Genomic DNA, 14,810 nt, shown 5'->3' on the forward strand with positions numbered 1-14,810 from the left:
ACAACGTACTAATTTAATAACCAGACAGATTAACAATGCTTTCTTACCTTGTACACAGAGAGCTTTTACGAATTGGACAACAGTTTATAATTGCTTAAAAAGATACTAGCAATGTAAAAAAAAAAAATCACTGGTACTTCATGAAGAAATCTTTCAAGAAAACTCTCCGCAACAAAGGTAACAAATGGTAAAATAAGACTAATAGAAGAGAGATTTATAAAATATACCACATACTCCTCTCCATTAATCTTTTCATTGCCCCTACAACACCAAAGCTAGTTTCTATCTAGTGGTATATAACTTCCTAAAGGACGAATTCTAACAACACTAAACTCCAAATAATCCGGGCTTAATGAAGTGTAACATTCTAACATGCCTGGTACATATAAAATGTCACCACGAAAACATGTATAAGTTCCAACATCTGGCTATGCCCTTAATTAAATGAAATTTAAAAGGGAGGTTGTTTCCTTCTTATTTGCAGCAACAGTGAGAAGAAGAGAATGCTGTTACTATGTATAAAGGTTGGATAATACCAATCAAGTGCACATCTGTGTTTGCAACAAAGATGAACTTTTCCCCAAATGACGTACAGAAAAAGACAAGTATATTTACCTTGCTGGTACTCAATCGTTTCCGATTTGACCAACGCTGGAGTTTGAATCCATTGGATGGTGAAAAATGGCAAAAGGAAAGAGAGAAATAGAATCATTAATAACATAATTCCGTTATTATATTAGTTAGATGGTGCACACACTATTCAAACAACTAACACCCAAGTTCTGAGGTTACAGAGAAAACACATTTGAGCAAGAAAATGGAAACAGAAAAATCACATTTCTGTGGTTGTGTGACATCATTTTCTCCTAGTATTCAATAAGAAGAAGACAGGAAATATGAATACTGTTCAATCTTTAGAAGTACCAGTTCTTAGTATGAGAAGGCTCTCGACCCTTAAAATGCTTTTAATTGCCTTAAAGCTCTATAATTTCATGTCTAAAAGCAAATTGCAAAGGCAGATTTCTCCTACTTGAAATATTTAGATAGTATTCTAAAAATATTTAAGAAGTTCATGGACAATGTTAGTGCATGCTTAGGCTTCCATACTTTTAGATACTGAAAAAAAAAAAATCATTCCATTTACGCCCAATGATCAAATCTCAATCTTTAAGATAACAGGAGGAAAAAATCTGAGCTGTTCCTGCACAATTAAGAAAAATAGGCTAATACAGCACCAAGGGAGGGAAGAACAAATTTTCTGAACAGCAAGTAACTTCACCACTGTTCTCTTCTGATCTCTCATTTGTCATGCTAAGACTGCTGAATTTCGTCTACAATTAAAATTCTTTCCTAGCAAAATCCTCTCATTACCCCTGTCACCGTCCAGGACTGTGAAGCTCTACTCTGGCTGGTTAACCAGCTAACTGGATGTTAAAACTTGGATAAATTTGGGAGATTACAGCGCAATTATGAATCTAATCGAGCAGACCACATTTACTATTATGCTTAAGAAAAAATACCTTTAGGCAAATGACCTATCCACTTTGCCAATACGTCTTCGCAATCAATTAGAAACCAGAAAATAAACAGTCTTTGGGGGAAATGCACTTACATTCCAGTGACCAGCAACTAAAACACTGTACAGAAATGACTTGAACATACTCTTTATTAAAAACACCTCCCCTGGTGAAACTGTGAGCTCCAACATTTAGCATGTGCTGGGGAGTTAATAGATGTTACAACCTGGGTATTAAAATCAGTTCTTTTTCTATTTTCCCAACATCATACTGACAAATATTTTCACCCAAACAACCACCAAAATTAACTACCATCTTAGAGGTACACCTGTCTATTTAGGGCTCTCTGACATATGACTCATTTGATTTTTTTTAACAATCATAAAAGATAAACAAAATAGATAAGGAAATTAATGGAAAATAAATATCCCTGTCAGCTTACTACACTACTAAGAGCTACCATATATTGACAGCCTACCCCATGCCAAACACTATATTTGATAATCTCCATCTTCACAATCCTGTAAAACACTTTTTTAATCTCCATTTCACACGTGAGGAAATTGTAGTTGAGAGAGGTTAAGTAACTCTGTGAATGTGACCTGATCACATTGAGAAGTCCACTTAACTTCTCAAAGCATGAAAGTAGCAGAGTTGGGATTCAAATCCAGGCCGTCTGATGACGAAGCCCACAATTCCAACTACAACTCAAGAAAGAGAAACAGATGGTGGGTTTGTCAGCCTTCCACCCAGCACCTGCCTTCCGACTCTACCATGTCTATATATACACTTCAATCCCTGGACGAAAGGGTGAGTTCACTGACATTCTGCTTGTGTTCAGATTTTTGTCAGTCTGGTTCTCAAGTGACAAAGACTGCCAGGATGGAAATTTACAAACAAGTGATTCCCAATCGAATGATCTCTTATCTTTCCAGTCTTGAGTGTTATAGTTATTGCCATTTAAAAACCCCGCATAAGGATGTCTTTAAATATTCACTTAGTGAAAAGAACAAATGTTTTCTGATACCTGCTCTATCCCCAAAGGCCCCCATATGCACTGTGTAAGTTGAATAACCACACACGGCCCGGGATAGATGATTCCTTGCTTGGGGATACTTTGATCAAGTACATAAACAGAAAACTAAAACTACTGATCAAAACAAATGAGAGCAGGCAGGGTTTTCTATATTATAATGCCCCATAAAATATATGTACAAGAAATATATTGTACCCTAGACTTCTATCAGACAAGCAAAGAACAAAGAAAATGAGAAAGTGCAGAAGCAGGCAGATATAGTCTGTCAAACTCTTGAAAAGAGGTGGGGGTGGGGAGGGGTCAAAGGAAAAAATGGCCAAACTCAGTAAGATGACAAGTGTGGCTCCTTTCAGGATTCTGAAAAGTTTTTCTTTACAAAAGCAAATTCAGGCAGCATCTAGTATTAATATCTCTGCAATCTGAAATACATTTTAACTAAAATGGCATTACCCCAAATTTTGGCAATGTTTAAATACATTTTAAGGGGCCTATGACTGCTAGACATAATCCAATATACTAGAGAAACATTCAAAACAGGAATACATAGGCAGCTATCTTCATGAGAAATTATCCAACTTTCCAAGCCCCACTTAAATATGTAAGAAAATTTTCAGAACATATTAGCCAGCAATTGCTCAATGATGGGGCCAATGATACTTATTTACATTGCATGTTATTTCAGCGTGGCGTCCAGATCAAGGAACCAATCACCTACTACACACACTGACACTGAATCTAACAGCAATACTGTCAAGGCTGAGAGAAGCGAAAGAAAACCTTCCTTCACTATGTTGGATAGAAAAAAAAAAAAAGTTTATTTTCAACATCAATTTAAGATACTTTAACATCACAACATCAGCTTTATTAAGGTTTCCAGTTTCAAAAGGACTATTTCTTTAAAAAAATTAATAAATGGAAGGTTTCTTCCCAGTTACTGTCAAGTAAATGCTCATAAGTAAAGAATTCAAATTAAAAATAGCAACGATTGAGTTGACTTTCTGGCGACTGAAAAATCACTGTACAGCTTTGCTATTCCTTTCTGCTATTTTCTGTGAGTTTACTAGCAAATTAGTCTTGATTTTCACCATGAAAATAAATTACAACTAAAAGCAAAGGTGATAGCAAAATGAAGAATATTCTCCTCATCGACCCCACTGACTCAATTCGAGAAGTACTCCTGGAGGCCTAATTTATAAACAGGCTTCAGATTTTCATACCAGAGTCTAAACATGCTTAAATTTGAACACATTCTAGTCCTTTTCTAAGTCGGTATTTTAGTTGGCTTTTGAAACGCCTTTCAAATAATTTATGATCAAAGATGCTTTTTGTTCTTATTTTAATTCTTGGAATTATAAGGTCTGACCCCTGCATATAAAATTAGATTATGATATGTTGTCACATATTTGCTCATAAGAACACAGTCCCAGTCAAATCGTCATAAAATCCAATGCTTTGTTGGTGTTAGAGAGATCTTCAATAGGCCATGCATTAACTAGAAACATCCATGTAGTAATAGATCAGAGGATATAAAAATTTATATCTTCCCAAAACTATTCTCAACAGAAAATGTGATAGCTAAAAGAAAACAAACTGGAATGCTACAAATATGTATTTGATCACCTTAATAATTTACAATGTAATAATTAAATCCCAGGAACTGCTTTGCATAACCAAATAATGTCTAAGTCATCCAGTACTTAAGAAAATAATTAATGGAGGGGTGCCTGGGTGGCTCAGTCGTTAAGCGTCTGCCTTCGGCTCAGGTCATGATCCTCGGGGTCCTGGGATCGAGCCCCACATCGGGCTCCCTGCTCCGCGGGAAGCCTGCTTCTCCCTCTCCCACTCCCCCTGCTTGTGTTCCCTCTCTCACTGTGTCTCTCTCTGTCAAATAAATAAAATCTTTAAAAAAAAAAAAGAAAATAATTAATGGAAACCTTACCACTTAGGAAAAGCATATGCATTTTAATAATAGCAACATCCACATCCCTAGCCAAATTAGAGATCATTCCTTAAAGAATTTTCTTTCCAGAGTTCCAAAAGAAAGGATGCATAGAACCACAGATACATACTTTACATCTTGATACAATTGTTTGTTTCCCTCCAAAAATAATTACAAAAAATGCCAACCATCTGGTAACCCAGTTATCAAAGGACAATTGCAGTGAAGAATTTTGAAAAGAACAAAGGGTCATACTTACATGTCTCTTGAAATCACCGTATTTTACTACTAGGCTCAAATTTAATACAATCACCCCCATATCCTCTTCTAAACTGTTTGGGTCTTCCAATTTTAAAATATGTTCAGTCGTTCTACAAGCAAAATACAACAAATAACATTAGCACTTATGGGCAGTACTAGATAGTCTTATAATGCATCGAGAGCTTACAGAAAAAGTCTCCTACCTCTGCATGAGAGTGAGACACGAGTTTTAAAAAGCACCAAATTCAGTAAAAATAACCCAACCATCTTCAGAGTAGGGGAACTGTTTGGCATTGCCTAATTCAACAGTTGGTTAATGGATTCTTTTACTGCCCAAATAAAATTTAAATACTTGTTTTATTTTTAGGTTAGGTAGGTTAATGAACCTGAATATTAACAGTTCAAAATCCAATACACATTTCAGAACACACTGTGGAAGATTTAATATCCGACTCATAGGTTTGGGAGAGAAGAGCTAAAATCATAGAAAAATTCACATTTTAAAGCACGCTTTCATTTATTCAGATTTTTTTTTTGTCATTTAATCTAAACAAATGTCATTTAACGTTATCTTGAGTTCCCTCTAAACTTCAAAATCACAATTAGAAGGTAAAAATACAGTACCTGTTAAGCTCAAGATCTTTGAGAATGACAAATGCAGAACCCATGAAATCAGATGTAGTTAAATCTCGATCATATACCTACAAAGAGGGAAGAGGCCAGTAACACATTAATAAGGTAAACCAACTGAATTTATCAAACTATTAATAAATGCAATAGGCTGGGAATTTTGAATTCAGTCTCCTAGGTCTAAAAAATAATTTGCATAGTGCAGTTAAGGAGGAATTAGGCCAAGCCGATGGTGAGAACAAAGATTATTCAGACTTGCCCATTTTGCCTACCACAGCCAGAACAACAGCAGAAAATACTCTTAAGGCAGTATTCATATGCATTAAAATGTTAATGCACAATGGACCGCTCTCTGTAGTTTAAAATGGTCTCTCATTAAAATTTAGTATTTTCCACGGTGAGCAGATCTGCCAATTAAATAGAAATTTGCTAAATATTCTATAGCAATCCCATCCTGCACTCAACTCATGCAGTTTTAACCCAGACGTTAGAGCAATTGATGCTTACAACCAGTAGCTTAAAGCTCTATTAAGTATAAAGTTATACCTAATGAGAAAGGCTTCCCTACTTGTGGCCACTACACCAGCTGTAATAATTCTTCCACGTGCAGGAAGTTTAAATACAATCAATGGAGATATTATTTTCACTCTGATTTTCTGTGGAGTATATACCACTGATCTGAGAAAAACATACAGTTTCAACAAAGGGTATAAATAATCCCTTCCACACTAATATTTTTCACCCAGAGCTTAACAATAATAAAAGAATTTGGGGACATTGTCTTTTTAAGGGGGCAAAGATTGCTGAGATATCAACGTTTTAAACCAAAGGGCAGATTTGAAAGCCATCTGTGATTACCTTCACATGGAGCTTTTGATCAAGGCTTTGAATTGGAAGTACAACTATCTCATCCCAAACTGGGTTCAAGTTCTTATATATGACTTTACTTTTGTACAGCGTCTTTCCATTCAGCTTAAATTTCACATAGGGATCGCTTGTGCCTTTAAAAGAAAAGAAAAGGGAGCAAGACAGGTTTTAAAAATATACGTTAAAGCCCAGGATCTCCGTTAAGTAAAGATTCTTTCCACACTGCCCTGGCTCAAAGAATTTCACTGAGCACACCCAGGACAAATGTCTCCCTGTGCAGGGATTGAAGGCCCCAGAGGTGGAGAGGAGAGAAAAATGAAACAATTTGGGGTAAATGACTGACTCTTCTTTGCCTTTCGTGGTAGAATACAAATGGGCTCCTTGAGCTTTTTCTGTTTGGTTTCCTTCTGGGTAAGTCATCACTACACTACCCACAAAAATTCCAGAAACAAAATCCACCGGCACCAGCCGACGGTGTCAGGAGTCCTGGGAGAAACCCACCCCTCCTAAGAAGGGCAGCAAGTCCGTGAAAAGGGAAAGAAACCATTTTCAAACACTTGGCCAGATGGCTGACTCAACAGAACTCTGTACTTTCGAACATAATCATAATAAATAAATCTCTGAAACCACTGGTTCAAAAGATGGGGCCACAGGACGAAGACAAGAACTGGGGGCATACAGATTAAACTGACAAAGTTGCCATTCTTTGCCGTCTGCTGCACCTGCAGGAAAGCCAGAGAACACTGTCACACCAGCCAAGCCCTCAGCTGGCCTCAGGGCCGACACCCCTGACCCGCCCAGCTCCTCCCAGGGAGCTTTGAAACAGACGCCAAAAAGAAAGAATAATGTCCCTCCAGCTACGCTATCCAAAGCAGAAAGAAGGGCTGATGACGAACCCTCCTCCCCACTTCCAGAGCAGTCTGGGGTGGGGTGGGGGGGAGGCTGTAAACATAAACCGTGAATTCTGTGTTGTGCGTGTCTGTCACATGGCTGTAAGTACGCCATCATACTTGGGACATACTTGTGAATTAATACCCAGTGAATGGTGAAGAAAGAAGGCACCATCAGTGAGGGGAGAACTGGAGACCTGCTGATAATGCCACAAAAAAAGAAAAAAAAAATCTAATTTGAGGAGTTAGGATATTATAATTGACCGCGAAACAGACAATCATGAATAAGTGCACAAAGACCAACCTATATTCCCTGATACATATCCTAGGTGCCGCGGACGGTGCCCAACACAGGTCCCATATATTTATGGACATGAATTCCTGCTTTAAAGTCAAGCCAAAAGAGTCGAAGATATTATCTCAAAAATTAATTAGGCTACTCTGTTGCAAACTTTTACCAAATCATTAATACCTGTCCTTCATTACCTTAGGCTTTTATTTTCGTTAGCTCCTTTTTTTGCGGGGGGGGTGGTTTCTATTTAGCTGCCATATTGAAAATGACTGAACACAAATGCAATACCTCCCCAATTATTCCAACAGAAAGAGATTTCCCTAGAAAGCAAGATAATATACATTGTTTAGAAGCCTTCATAGATTACCCAAGGTATAATCTGGGTGGTAGCCTTCCGGTATTGCAAGACTTCTAACTCTGAGACGAAGAAATGAAACCACACGCATACAAACACACGTATTCGACTCTCGCATTTTAAGTTTGGCAACCCAGGGACGGAAGCCCCCGGCAGTCTGTTTTAAAGACTGGGGACACACACACACACGCCCAGTTTTCACTGGCAGCTCTGAACAGGACAGTAAAAAGGAATGCATTCACAGCCATTCAGTGGCCTAGTCACTAGTGAGTGAGCAATCTTCCGCCCACCCCCCCCCCATTCCCCTTTATAGTACATGGAGAACACCTCTGGCAAGCCAGACTTTAACCGTCATTCTGATATATATATATTAAAAAAAAAAAAAAGCGGGGGGAAAACTATAATAAAAAGAGGCCTTTAATTAAATGAAATTGCCACTCTGGGATCGGGCCTTCATGCTTGTCAGCGTGCTCTCAAAATAAACATCTCAAAACCGGGCCTCCGCAGTGTCACTTTCTCACAGGCAAAGCATCCTGGGTAATCCCCAGGCATCCTGACAGCTACATAATGTTCAAACGGTTTCACGGGTGAATGGCGTCAGTTGCGTGAAAGAAAATATTAATGTCTGGAATTAATAGAAAAGGGGACCAGGGTTTACAAAGCCAAACAAGGAAAGAGGGCATCAAGTTAGTGTGGCGTTAATTGTTAGGGAAAATTTGAGCAAGGGGGGGGGAGCACATTGTGATTTTTCTCCCGGAGCCTAAGTGCCTCACTGTCAGGGAAGTGACATCTCAACTAGGCAGGTTCTGAAAAGGGGTCGGCGGCTCAGGAATGCAACTCCCCGATTATACAAATGATGAGATGACACCTGAATGGGTGGACTTTCACCTTTTTCACTGGGAGCTTCACAAACAATGAGGCTCTGTGGGAGAAAGAGGGAGCGTGGCACTCTGGGAGGAGAAGAAAAAGCTACGAGGCCAGACGGGCGCCCGCGTCCTGGCGTGGCCCCCGGTTCTGCCATGTGGACCCGATGGGGGTCCCACACAACCTCGGATTTAGGAGAGCAAGGTGTTAAGCATCCAGGGCCTGAGTTCCATGCTGCCCTCCAAACACACAGGGGTTCGACGCTTGCCGACACAGACTAACAGCCGTTCGCTGGTCCTCCAAAAAATGCTACACCGATTTATACTCGTGACCACAATGTGTGGCCATCCTTACTTCTGCTCTTGCTTAATGACACGGTGATCTGTCAGGCCTGCTGACACAGCTCACATGCCACAAACGCTAACGGCTGACTTCAGAGCCCGGCTCGGTGCTAGGCACGATGGGGGGGGGAGGGTCACCAAGGTCAATCAGTCCCAGAGCCTGCTTCAGTCCAGTCTCCTGCACCTGGTGGGTGGCAGACATACCAGAAATACAACGTAAGGCCCAAGAGGTGAGTGTCAAAACAGAACTGAACTCGGGGGTGATTCTAGCTCACAGGTGGAAAAGATTAGCTCCAGCTGGGGTGTCCGTGGAGGTTGAAAGAGGAGGTCCTGGTTGAGATACGGGTGGACTCGAACACACGGGGAAGGACTGAGGTCTCTTTAGCAGGGGCCACTAGCACTGAAGCTGGGGGAGCAGGGAGGAGACCAAAATGACAAGATCTGTGGGGTGCCAAGCAAGCATTTCAATCGATCTGGAAAAATAAGTGGAAAAAATATAATGAGAAATAAAGTTTAAAAGGCAGGTATGAGTCAGAGGCCAAAGTGTTTTAAAATAACAAAATAAGGAGTTTAATTTTGTTCTGTAAGAAATATAGGGTAGTTTTGTGTTTTGTGTTTTCTTTTTAAATTTCTTAACACACATATAAAATAAGCACTGGTCTCGGGAAGGTATGAAATGACAAGGACAGTCTCTACTCGCTCAGACTTTCTTCATTCCCATTCTTCAAATGGGCTGGTTTCATAGGTTTATTAAAGGAAAAAAAAATACAAGAAATGATTTTAACTCGAATGTAATCATCTTACATGCCTTGGACTTCATGCTTTCACAATTAAAACAATACAGTTTCACCAGGGTTTTTTGTTTGTTTGTTTGTTTTTTATAATCCGCTGCATAAATTATCATTACTTATGTAACCAGCCACCAAATAATGGGTATTTACATCACTTCCAATTTTTTTTTTTTTTTTTTACCAGTGCAAACAATACTATAATAAGTCTTCTTGTATGACTCTCTTGGAGTGCATGAGTATATTCAGAGGGAATTTTTAACTTTAGAACTGCTGGGCACATGAATATCCAAACCTTTTCTGGTCTGGATACACACTGTCACATTGTTCTTCCAAAGTTTGTCAAATTTACATTCCCACCAAGAGTATATGTTTTGTACTTGTTTCTTTGCATGCTCCCCAAAATTGGATGTTATATGCCTTTACTCTAAAAGAACAGCAGGTGGAAAAATAGAATCTTTATTTTTCTCTAATTTTGACATTTTGAGAAAAGCTTAGGATCTTTCATATTTTAGTGACCTACGTTTGTATTTCTTTGTCAGGGAAATTCACATCATATCATTTGCCCATTTTTCTAAGATCTCATGGTTATTTGCTTCAGGATTTGAATGAGTCTTTAATTATGGAATCAACCATTGGCTATAAATCTTGTCATAATTTGTTTATGCTTAAGCTATTTCTTGCAATAAGTTTTTTTTGTTTTGTTTTTATTTAGTCAAATTTACCAAAGTTTTATTTATGGCTTTGTAGTTTGACATTCTGCTCAGAAGAAATTTTCTTACTATAGGATTTTAAATTGGCTCAGCTATGTTTCCTTCCACTGATCTTGTAGTTTTTCATTTATTACACGTAAGTCCTTCGTCCATCTGGAATTGTTTCAGCGTGAGGAGGGAAGCAAAGTCAGGTTTAGGTATGAACAGGAGAGTAAAAATGATCAGAGCCTAGTTTTAGAAATATAAATCTGGCATTCACTTATAATGTAGGAGGCAGAAGAAACTGACGAAAGCAAGAAAAGCTTGTGGTTGAGATAAGGCCACCCTAGGGAGCTGGGAGCCAAGCAAGAAGCTGCACCTGGACCAAAGAGGAGGCAATCTGGGCTTCACCAACCATGCTCCATAGAACCTCACCTGGAGGGATGCTCCACAGAACCTCACCTGGAGGGATGCTCCATGAACTGAAAGGGTTAGTACATCAAAACCCACTGGGAGAAGCTGTTTACTACTTCCTTCCTTGGAATTTCGGTGTAGAGCAGAATACTGACCTCTGCTAAGAACAACGTTCAGATAACAACAATACCAACAGCTCAAAACTTTTCATCCCTGTATTTCAGAAAATTATTTCAACATAAAAATCATTTTACTAGGAGCATCTATGAACATAATATTAGATTCCACCAAATCAAAGCTCTAGAAAGTAAGATGTATGCCCAAAACTTGCCTAATGTGCATGATATAGGTATTAAAAATACGTGATCAATGAATGGATGACATTTGAAATAAGATGGCATGGGGATGAAAATCCCATAGTTTCCTTTTCATAACTTCCCTTTAGTAAAATCCCACTTCCTTATGCCTTACTATCTTCACCTGTTTATAAAAAATATACCAACCTCAGGTGCGTGGGTGGCTCAGTCAGCTAAGCTGGCTCAGGTCATGATCCCAGGGTCCTGGGATCAAGCCCCACATCGGGATCCCTGCTAAGAGGGGAGGTCTGCTTCTGCCTCTTCCCCGACCCTCTGCTCATGCTCTCTCTCTCTCAAATAAATAAATAAAATCTTAAAAAAAATACAACTTCTTAGGGTTATCTCGAGACCTGAATGAACCAATATACTTCAGTAATAGACTCCAGCCATTTACTGAGAAAGTCCCACAGCAACTGCTATTATTTTTAGTATTACTACTCAATTAATTTAAAAAGGGGTGAGTACAGAAAAATATATCCAGTATTAATTAAATATTCATTTATTTTACCTATCCAAGATAACATGTACCAATTTGTCTCTGTAATGTTCCTTCTATTCCCATCTCTAAAGCTGTGAAATTTCTATCACCTTTTCTCTGCAGAAATTGAATAGAAAATTCCTTACATACTTCTTACAAGATCCCAGGTGGTTTGGGAACATTTCCCTGAAACAATCTGAGCTTTCCTGGAAAGAAAGGATTGTATTAAAAACTGAATAGCACTAAGTATTCATGAGTACTAGCTACCACTCTACCTACCGTCCTAATGTTATTTATTGAGGATTTCAGATCACTTTGCAAATATAATCTGATGAAAATCACAGACAGCTCAGTGAGAAGGACACAGGACAACTCAAATCTCTCATAAGGAGAGGGTCATCAAGAACCATATTTGTTCTCTTGGCATTTTATTTATCTACTACTGCACTGAGAGAGTTATGGGGGGAAAATGGTCAGAAGCAACAGAAGTGATAAGTAGAACAGACCATATCACACTGACTGGCTCAAGAATCAATCTAATATGCAAATAAAATAAATCTGTAATGAAGCCCTAATTATAAACTTCTGTTTGCTTTTTATAATATAACTCACGGCCACGGTATAGCAGCAGAAACTCAAGATGCACTAAAAAGAAATAAAATTACTACAATCTAGTAATACAGTGATATGTACCTAGACTTTACACACACACTCACACACTTTTCACAAAAAGGAACCAGCTTTAGGGCACCTGGGTGACTCAGTCAGTTGAGCTTCTGACTCTTGGTTTCAGCTCAGGTTGTGACCTCGGGGTGGTAAGATAGAGCCCCGCATCGGGCTCTGCGCTCAGCAAGGAGTCTGCTTGAGATTCTCTCTCTCCCTCTGCACCCCCCGCAGTGCTCACACACTCTCTCTCTGATAAATAAAATCTTAAAAAAGGAACCAGTTCATATTATATTTTTACCCACTTTCTTCAGTCAACAACATATCAGTCCCCTTTGTGCCCATAGGTCATTTATGTGTATATCTGTGCATATATATAAAATACGGTTTTTAAAAACTAGCATTCCTAATTCAAAATAAAAATCGATGCAAAAGTAATATTTGTAGGCAAAAGCCTCCTTATTTGCTATCAGCAAAGCTCATTTGCCAAGTAAAAACATGTCAGCCATATAGTTTCTTCAAAAGAAGGGTTGTCAGGCTAGAAAAGTTTCCTAATTAAATGCATTTCTCAGAGTAGTTGTTTGTTTATGAAAAGAAATTATCTCCACATTTTTACATTAAGTTCACATTTTGTAACATCTGATAACTTTTGTTAGGAGATCTTAAGAGTTGATCCAAGCCAATAATTATTTGCCAGGTCTTTAGGGAAACTGATATACACATCGATGAACTCATCCTGTATAAACAGTATTTGGAAACATGCAAAATATAAATTTGATGTCTTTCTTATCCTCCGGCTTAAGAGTAATAAGTGACTAATCAAACTATGTATAAGCATACACTTAGAATCTTCCCAATATTATACATATTTAGAAATTTTTCTCCTTGCCAGAAAAACAACCAAGCCTGAGCCATTTTTATATGGGACCCATAAGTTCTGACTTTCTTTGAGGCCGGCTAAATAAGAGCCAGGACTGATTTCCAGAAAAACTGCTAGTGATGATTTTTGCACAGCTGCTGCTGCCCCCTAGCCGTGAAGCTGAGATTCTACATCAAGTCCTGTCCAAGTGCTGCGTTCTGGACTGACCTTCAGAAACCATAATGGGCGTTTACAGGAATTCAGAGGGCATTCTTCCTCAGCCACCTGGGAAAGAAGAAACAAGCTTTTCCTCTGCAGAGCAAACTTTGTATTACCTAAGATAGCAGTTATGTTCAAGTCTAGCCGAATTCCTAACCCCACTGTATCCACTACAATTAAATGAAGGGAACATGCTTATTCCCAGAATCACCCTCACCCATCATTCTGCAAATGGCAGCTGCATGCTCCCTGGAGCTGTTCTCTTGTTACCAGTCACAAAAGAACAGTTTCCTACCCAACCATTTTGTGTTTTGCTCTATGTGTTCTGCCACTTAGCACATCTTAGGTGTACTATTCCTGAAGTTTTCTCCTGAATATGATGGACTCCTCTCCTCTAAGGGAGCCTGCCTTGTATAATACCCCAATGGCACTTTGGTCAAGACCTGCCCACGGATGGACCCTGCAATGTAATGGTAAAGCAATTTACCAAAATGTAGTATCTGAAACAATTTCCAGTGACTAACTTACAGTGGGATCAATGATCGGAAGTTACCAGTTTTACCAAAACTTACTTATTTTTTTACTATTTTTAAGTCCGTATGGAGTAAATAACGGGACATAATAGAACTGTTGGAAGTAAGGTCCTTCTTGGACCTTCAGACTCCCCCCTTGCACCATGGCCTCCCTAAACTTCCTTCAGCTCCACCTACCCCACACCCAGGCTTCCCCTGCCCCCAATCTGTCTTTCCCCTAATATCCTCTCCTTTTCTGTCCTCAGTCATCCCCTTTCTGGGCTCTGCAGCCTAGACTATGGCATGTCCAGTCGCTCCCATTTTTTTTTTTTTTGGCCTGAGACAAATTAAATATTTAAAATTCTGTTTTCATTCTGTCTTCATAAAACAATTAACAAATATGACTCAACGACCTTCAGCTGTTTTTAAAAGTTCTCATCTGATAACTTTATACATACCAGTTTATAAATACGGATTAAAGGAAAGCATTGTCAATATACTGAAGAATTCAGTTAATCAGTAAATGGGCCATTTGGTGAACAGATTATTGGACAAATTGGCTTTTGGTGAAAGGGTCATCGAGAGATGTTTGCACCTGTGTTGCTGATCAGGTGATCCAAAGCACACAGGGGTGTGCACTTCTGCTTCATGCATCATGCATGACTGTCCCTGCAACATCAAACAAGGAAGGGCCCAGATAAAGTTAGAAAAAGGCCTAACTATATATATACAATGGAATATTATGCAGCCATCAAAAGGAATGAGATCTTGCCATTTACAACGACGTGGATAGAACTGGAGGGTATTATGCTGAGCGAAATAAGTCAAACAGAGAAA

The 14,810-nt window shown here is 38.9% G+C and overlaps 1 protein-coding gene across 2 annotated transcripts in view; it reads right to left on the minus strand.

Annotated features, from left to right (window-relative positions):
• Positions 1-14,810, minus strand: part of LOC102739966 (multiple C2 and transmembrane domain-containing protein 2) — a 130,321-nt gene that overhangs the window by 65,918 nt on the left and 49,593 nt on the right. For both annotated transcript variants that reach the window (XM_081831598.1, XM_081831597.1), the window contains exons 4-7: positions 6,242-6,384; positions 5,378-5,454; positions 4,752-4,863; positions 616-651 (exon numbers count right to left, since the gene is read on the minus strand). In XM_081831598.1, coding sequence (XP_081687724.1) covers positions 616-651; positions 4,752-4,863; positions 5,378-5,454; positions 6,242-6,384 — 368 coding nt within the window. The remainder of the gene's footprint in view (positions 1-615; positions 652-4,751; positions 4,864-5,377; positions 5,455-6,241; positions 6,385-14,810) is intronic.

The sequence above is a fragment of the Leptonychotes weddellii genome, chromosome 9 (assembly GCF_054177405.1).
Source record: "Leptonychotes weddellii isolate Sample4059 chromosome 9, ASM5417740v2, whole genome shotgun sequence".
NCBI classification, from domain to species: domain Eukaryota; kingdom Metazoa; phylum Chordata; class Mammalia; order Carnivora; family Phocidae; genus Leptonychotes; species Leptonychotes weddellii.